This window comes from Scophthalmus maximus, chromosome 7 (genome assembly GCF_022379125.1).
Source record: "Scophthalmus maximus strain ysfricsl-2021 chromosome 7, ASM2237912v1, whole genome shotgun sequence".
Classification (NCBI taxonomy): domain Eukaryota; kingdom Metazoa; phylum Chordata; class Actinopteri; order Pleuronectiformes; family Scophthalmidae; genus Scophthalmus; species Scophthalmus maximus.
In genome coordinates this window covers 24,085,001-24,091,688 of record NC_061521.1, presented here as the reverse complement: position 1 = coordinate 24,091,688, position 6,688 = coordinate 24,085,001, and the positions used below count along the sequence as shown (strand labels likewise).

Sequence of the window (6,688 nt, the reverse complement as noted above, 5' to 3'; positions counted from 1 at the left end):
TTTCTAATTCTCTGACAGACGCAGGGGGGGGGGAACACATGTACCTCCCCCCTCTCACACACACACCAATTACCGCAATGAGCAAATGAAAGGCTGTGTCCCATCAGGGCCACCGTAGGGGGTCGAAAGAGAGAGGGAGAGGGGGGGGGGGAGGGTTATACATAATTGCACACACACACTCAAACACACTCACACACACACACACACACACACACACACGCGCAAATCTCACATTCATCGTCTGCTGTCACCATCGGTGGGAGTCGTCCGCTCTGCTCTCACGCCGCTCCTCGATTTTCTTTATTTCATTTTTCAAATTTTCTCTCTCTTCCTCTTTCTGCCTCGCCGTCAGTGTCGTGCCACTCGTGCCCGCCGCACAGACGTGTTCCACTCCCCCTCCTCCCCCTCCTCCTCCTCCTCCTCCTCATCAACTGTCACCGTGCTCAGTGACATTTCCACTCAGTCTGTCTTGTACAACAACAGCAGGAAGGAGAAGAAGAAGAAGAAGAAGATAGAGAGAGAGAGAGAGAATTATCTGCTGCTTCACAACATCCTCGCTGACACGAGACCTCCCCTCCTATGACAGTGGCGCTCATACACACGTATTTGCATCGTTCTCTGATGTAACTCGTGGTTTTCACGCTGTGGCCAGACCTTCAATCTGACTGTAGGTGTGAGAGCGCCCCCGCCGCCGCCCGACGGCGTGTTCTCACCGCGCTGGTCTCGGCGGGCTAATTGAAGTCGACCGCGGAGCCGCGGGCTAACGACCGGCCCGCGGTCGACCCCTCGACGGTCCGCTGCCCTCCGTCCGCAGCCCGGCGCGCTGGTCACAGAGACCCTGCGGCTCACGAGAGAGAATGAGAGAGAGCGAGGTCGGGAAAAAAAAAGGAGAAGAAGAAGAGAGAGAGAGAGAGGACGAAGTGGAGAGAGGAGGGGAGGGGGGCGGGCGGGGTGTTAGACAAATGACCCAGAAATGACCACCACGCTGCGCAGGAAGTGGCCACGTATGGCTCTGTGCACTTCCGCTCAGTGGCCATTATCCCCCCGGCGGGTCCAACATCCACTAACACAGAATCAATAGGAGCAGGTGGAGCAGGAGAGGACAGGAACTGTGGATGAGGAGAGGGGAGGGGGGGGGGACGGGGGGGGGGCGGAGAGAAAAGAGATGTCGGGAAGGAACGGTAGGGAAAAAAAGAGAGAGGAGACAACGTGAAGGAAAGAAGAGACGAGGAAAGGAAAAGAGGAGAGAGGAGATAGAGAAAGGAGGATGAGAGGTTAAGAAAGGAGAGACGTAAAGGAAAGAAGAGACGAGGAAAGGAAAAGAGGAGAGGAGGAAAGGAAAAGAGGAGAGAGGAGATAGAGAGGAGAGAGGAGAGGTTAAGAAAGGAGAGACGTAAAGGAAAGAAGAGACGAGGAAAGGAAAAGAGGAGAGGAGGAAAGGAAAAGAGGAGAGAGGAGATAGAGAGGAGAGAGGAGAGGTTAAGAAAGGAGAGACGTAAAGGAAAGAAGAGACGAGGAAAGGAAAAGAAGAGACGAGGAAAGGAAAAGAGGAGAGGAGGAAAGGAAAAGAGGAGAGAGGAGATAGAGAGGAGAGAGGAGAGGTTAAGAAAGGAGAGACGTAAAGGAAAGAAGAGACGAGGAAAGGAAAAGAGGAGAGAGGAGACGGTGAAAGAGATGCCAGGAAGGAAAGGTTAAGAAAGGAGAGACGAGGAAAGGAAAGAAGATACGGAAAGGAAAGAAGAGAGGAGGAAAGGAAAAGAGGAGAGAGGAGATAGAGAGAGGAGAGAGGAGATAGAGAGAGGAGAGAGGAGAGGTTAAGAAAGACAGGACACAGTGAAAAAGGAGAGGAAGCGGGGAGCGGACGTAAAGGAGAGCGGAGGTGAGGAAAGGAAAGAATAAGAGGAGAGAGGAGACGGTGGAAGAGGGAGAGAGGAGATGGAGAGAGAAAGGGAAAAAGGAGAGGAGGGGAGCGAAAGGAAGATGAGGCCATCAAAGAGATAGAGGACAAAGATAACGGAGTAGGAAAGAAAGAGAAGACGAATAAAAAGGCAAAGGAAGAGAGGAAGACAGGAAGCATTGTGACGGACTGACGGAGAGAAGAGCCACAGATCATCTGGGTTATTTCTATTTTTCCATATTGATTTTTCTGGTGATTGACTTTAACCACGGTCGAGGCTGAAAGACGACACGACGTCGTCTGGTTCTTTCCCCTTCTGCCCCCCACTCGCCCAGTTTGCCCTTCTGGCATTTGGGGGGGGGGGTTGTTTTTTTACGAGTGAACCTCACCGGTTCAAACACAACAATGAAACACAGGAGGACGTGATTCGTCCACCAGCGGCTTTTGTCCCTTTGGAATGGTTTTGAATTCACACAATGAAACGTGAAGACCTCCAACACAGTTTGACCCTTTAATTACTATTATTGTTATTATTAAAGCTCAGCATGCATCGCAAAATATGAAAAGGAACAAAACACAACGAGTAAAATCATTTTTACTGGAAACAATTATCATCTGGCGATCAAATGAAATAATTATTCTCCGTGTCCTCGTTGCTGCGTTTTCAGTTCATTCGATTTTGAATTCGACTTCAAATCTCCGTCATTTCCTGAAAACGAGAAGGTTCGAACAGAAGGAGTGAGACTGATGATGACGTGTGGAGGCGAGGGAGGGGCGAGCCAGGGGGAGGGGCGAGCCAGGGGGAGGGGCGAGCCAGGGGGAGGGGCGAGCGGGGGGGGGGGGGGGGGGGGGGGGGGGCTTTTGATATAACGACACAACAGGAAGTGCGCACGAGTTTAGTGCGTTAGTTTAGTACCCTTGTTGTTTTTTGTCTGTGTCCACTTCCTGTCGCCTCACGTGCACGCGGCCATCTTCACCCGCCGCCCACATCACGAGCCTCGTCATCACGAAGTGGCGGCGGGTTTTTTACACGTCATCAGCATAAAAGGAACTGTTAATGATTCGATTGGCTTCACTGTAGACGCCAGGAGGAAGTATTCATGTTGGATAAATGATGGGACATGATAAGAAAGGAAATCTCCCTCCTCCTCCTCCTGTTCTTCCTCCTCCTCCTCCTGTTCTTCTTCCTCTTCTTCCTCCTCCTCCTCCTCCTTCTCCTGTTCTTCCTCTTCCTCCTCCTCCTCCTCCTGTTCTTCTTCCTCTTCTTCCTCCTCCTCCTCCTCCTTCTCCTGTTCTTCCTCTTCCTCCTCCTCCTCCTCCTGTTCTTCTTCCTCTTCTTCCTCCTCCTCCTCCTCCTCCTTCTCCTGTTCTTCCTCTTCCTCCTCCTCCTCCTCCTTCTCCTGTTCTTCCTCTTCTTCCTCCTCCTGTTCTTCCTCTTCTTCCTCCTCCTCCTCCTCCTCCTGTTCTTCCTCTTCTTCCTCCTCCTCCTCCTCCTCCTTCTCCTGTTCTTCCTCTTCCTCCTCCTCCTCCTCCTGTTCTTCTTCCTCTTCTTCCTCCTCCTCCTCCTCCTCCTTCTCCTGTTCTTCCTCTTCCTCCTCCTCCTCCTCCTTCTCCTGTTCTTCCTCTTCTTCCTCCTCCTCCTCCTCCTCCTGTTCTTCCTCTTCTTCCTCCTCCTCCTGTTCTTCCTCTTCTTCCTCTTCCTCCTCCTCCTCCTCCTGTTCTTCTTCCTCTTCTTCCTCCTCCTCCTCCTCCTGTTCTTCTTCCTCTTCTTCCTCCTCCTCCTCCTCCTCCTCCTCCTCCTCCTGTTCTTCCTCTTCTTCTTCCTCCTCCTCCTCCTGTTCTTCCTCCTCCTCCTGTTCTTCCTCTTCTTCCTCTTCCTCCTCCTCTTCCTCCTGTTCTTCCTCTTCTTCCTCCTCCTCCTCCTCCTGTTCTTCCTCCTCCTCCTCCTCCTCCTCCTGTTCTTCGTCTTCTTCCTCCTCCTCCTCCTCCTCCTGTTCTTCCTGTTCTTCCTCCTCCTCCTCCTCCTCCTCCTCCTCCTGTTCTTCTTCCTCCTCCTCCTCTCCTGTTCTTCCTCTTCTTCCTCCTCCTCCTCCTCCTCCTCCTCCTGTTCTTCCTCCTCCTGTTCTTCTTCCTCCTCCTCCTCCTGTTCTTCCTCCTCCTGTTTTTCCTCCTCCTGTTCTTCCTCCTCCTCCTCCTCCTCCTCCTCCTGTTCTTCCTCCTCCTCCTCCTCCTCCTGTTCTTCTTCCTCCTCCTCCTCCTGTTCTTCCTCTTCTTCCTCCTCCTCCTCCTCCTCCTTCTCCTGTTCTTCCTCTTCCTCCTCCTCCTCCTCCTGTTCTTCTTCCTCTTCTTCCTCCTCCTCCTCCTCCTCCTTCTCCTGTTCTTCCTCTTCCTCCTCCTCCTCCTCCTTCTCCTGTTCTTCCTCTTCTTCCTCCTCCTGTTCTTCCTCTTCTTCCTCCTCCTCCTCCTCCTCCTGTTCTTCCTCTTCTTCCTCCTCCTCCTCCTCCTTCTCCTGTTCTTCCTCTTCCTCCTCCTCCTCCTCCTGTTCTTCTTCCTCTTCTTCCTCCTCCTCCTCCTCCTCCTTCTCCTGTTCTTCCTCTTCCTCCTCCTCCTCCTCCTTCTCCTGTTCTTCCTCTTCTTCCTCCTCCTCCTCCTCCTCCTGTTCTTCCTCTTCTTCCTCCTCCTCCTGTTCTTCCTCTTCTTCCTCTTCCTCCTCCTCCTCCTCCTGTTCTTCTTCCTCTTCTTCCTCCTCCTCCTCCTCCTGTTCTTCTTCCTCTTCTTCCTCCTCCTCCTCCTCCTCCTCCTCCTCCTGTTCTTCCTCTTCTTCTTCCTCCTCCTCCTCCTGTTCTTCCTCCTCCTCCTGTTCTTCCTCTTCTTCCTCTTCCTCCTCCTCTTCCTCCTGTTCTTCCTCTTCTTCCTCCTCCTCCTCCTCCTGTTCTTCCTCCTCCTCCTCCTCCTCCTCCTGTTCTTCCTGATCTTCCTCCTCCTCCTGTTCTTCGTCTTCTTCCTCCTCCTCCTCCTCCTCCTGTTCTTCCTGTTCTTCCTCCTCCTCCTCCTCCTCCTCCTCCTCCTCCTGTTCTTCTTCCTCCTCCTCCTCTCCTGTTCTTCCTCTTCTTCCTCCTCCTCCTCCTCCTCCTCCTCCTGTTCTTCCTCCTCCTGTTCTTCCTCCTCCTGTTTTTCCTCCTCCTGTTCTTCCTCCTCCTCCTCCTCCTCCTCCTCCTGTTCTTCCTCCTCCTCCTCCTCCTCCTGTTCTTCTTCCTCCTCCTCCTCCTGTTCTTCCTCCTCCTCCTCCTCCTCCTGTTCTTCCTCCTCCTCCTCCTCCTCCTGTTCTTCTTCCTCCTCCTCCTCCTGTTTTTCCTCCTCCTCCTCCTCCTCCTCCTCCTCCTCTTCTTCCTCCTCTTCCTCCTCCTCCTCCTCCTCCTCCTCCTCCTCCTCCTCCTGTTCTTCCTCCTCCTGTTCATCCTCCTCCTGTTCTTCCTCCTCCTCCTCCTCCTCCTGTTCTTCTTCCTCCTCCTCCTCCTGTTCTTCCTCCTCCTGTTCTTCCTCCTCCTGTTCCTCCTCCTCCTCCTCCTCTGTGTGAGTGAGAATTACCTTCCACTGACTGGCCTTGACAACCTCATTGAACAACGGTCTCATACGGAGGCGGAGGAGAAATGAAAGAAACGTCCCGTCGGCTCCATTGTGAAAACCCTCTGAAAGAACCTTCATCCCCAGAGTGAAGAGCATAACTTAACCCCGGGCGCTAATGACACACGACTGTACGACACCGGGGCCAGAGAATAATGCCCCCCACCCCAAACCCCCAAACTCTCACCCTGCGAGCTTTGTGACCCAGAGTACGCGCAGATAATAACCAGAGACACTAGGTTATGTGAACTATGAGGAGCCCATTATTTCTTAATATGCTCCCCCCACCCCCCCCCCCCCCCCACCCCCCGTCCTTTTTAATGTGAAAATTAGAAGCAGACTGGATGTGGAGCTAATTCGTAATGTGTCATTCTGTGTGTGTGTGTGTGTGTGTGTGTGTGTGTGAGTGTGTGTGTGTGTGTGTGTGTGTGTGTGTGTGCCTGTGTGAGAGAGATCATGGGTTTAACCAGGCAGCTCCTTTGCGCGGCGGTGGCCTTCAGTTCTCCTCCGTCTAACACCAGTAACTCAGTGGCCGATAGTTGGACGTTAATGAGTTCTGAGAAAAGAGAGAGAGAGAGAGGGAGAGAGAGAGAGAGAGAGAGAGAGAGAGAGAGAGAGAGAGGGAGAGAGAGAGAGAGAGAGAGAGAGAGAGAGAGAGAGAGAGAGGGAGAGAGAGAGAGAGAGGGAGGGAGAGAGAGAGAGAGAGAGAGAGAGAGAGAGGGAGAGAGAGAGGGAGAGAGAGAGAGAGAGAGAGAGAGAGGGAGGGAGGGAGGGAGAGAGAGAGAGAGAGAGAGAGAGAGAGAGAGAGAGAGAGAGAGAGGGAGAGAGAGAGAGAGAGAGAGAGAGAGAGAGGGAGGGAGGGAGAGAGAGAGGGAGAGAGAGAGAGAGAGGGAGAGAGAGAGAGAGAGAGAGAGAGAGAGAGAGAGAGGGAGGGAGGGAGAGAGAGAGAGAGGGAGGTCTAATGAGCTCAAGGCTGCTCGCCGTCACTCTCCGGTTCGTTGCCGTGACCCCCGGACGATGTGACCCCCCCCCCCATCCCCCATCCCCCATAGAGAGTCACCAGGCTCCTGTAACTTGGACCTGGTGATGGAGGGGGGGGGGGGGGCTCTGATGAGGAAACACTGTGAGGAGAGAGTGGATGATCTGAGGGGATGGAGGAGTCTGTTG

At 53.4% G+C, this 6,688-nt stretch overlaps 2 protein-coding genes across 2 annotated transcripts; both read right to left on the bottom strand.

Moving 5' to 3' along the window:
- Positions 1-3,063: 3,063 nt before the first annotated feature.
- LOC124850133 (cilia- and flagella-associated protein 251-like) lies at positions 3,064-3,693 on the bottom strand (the record flags this gene model as incomplete). The annotated part of the gene is made up of 1 exon (XM_047333414.1): positions 3,064-3,693. A coding segment is annotated over one exon (630 nt), but the record flags the coding sequence as incomplete, so codon positions are not given.
- A 461-nt stretch (positions 3,694-4,154) lies between these two features.
- LOC124850132 (cilia- and flagella-associated protein 251-like) lies at positions 4,155-5,182 on the bottom strand (the record flags this gene model as incomplete). The annotated part of the gene is made up of 2 exons (XM_047333413.1): positions 4,155-4,992; positions 5,076-5,182. Coding segments are annotated over 2 exons (945 nt in total), but the record flags the coding sequence as incomplete, so codon positions are not given.
- Between the last annotated feature and the right edge of the window lie 1,506 nt (positions 5,183-6,688).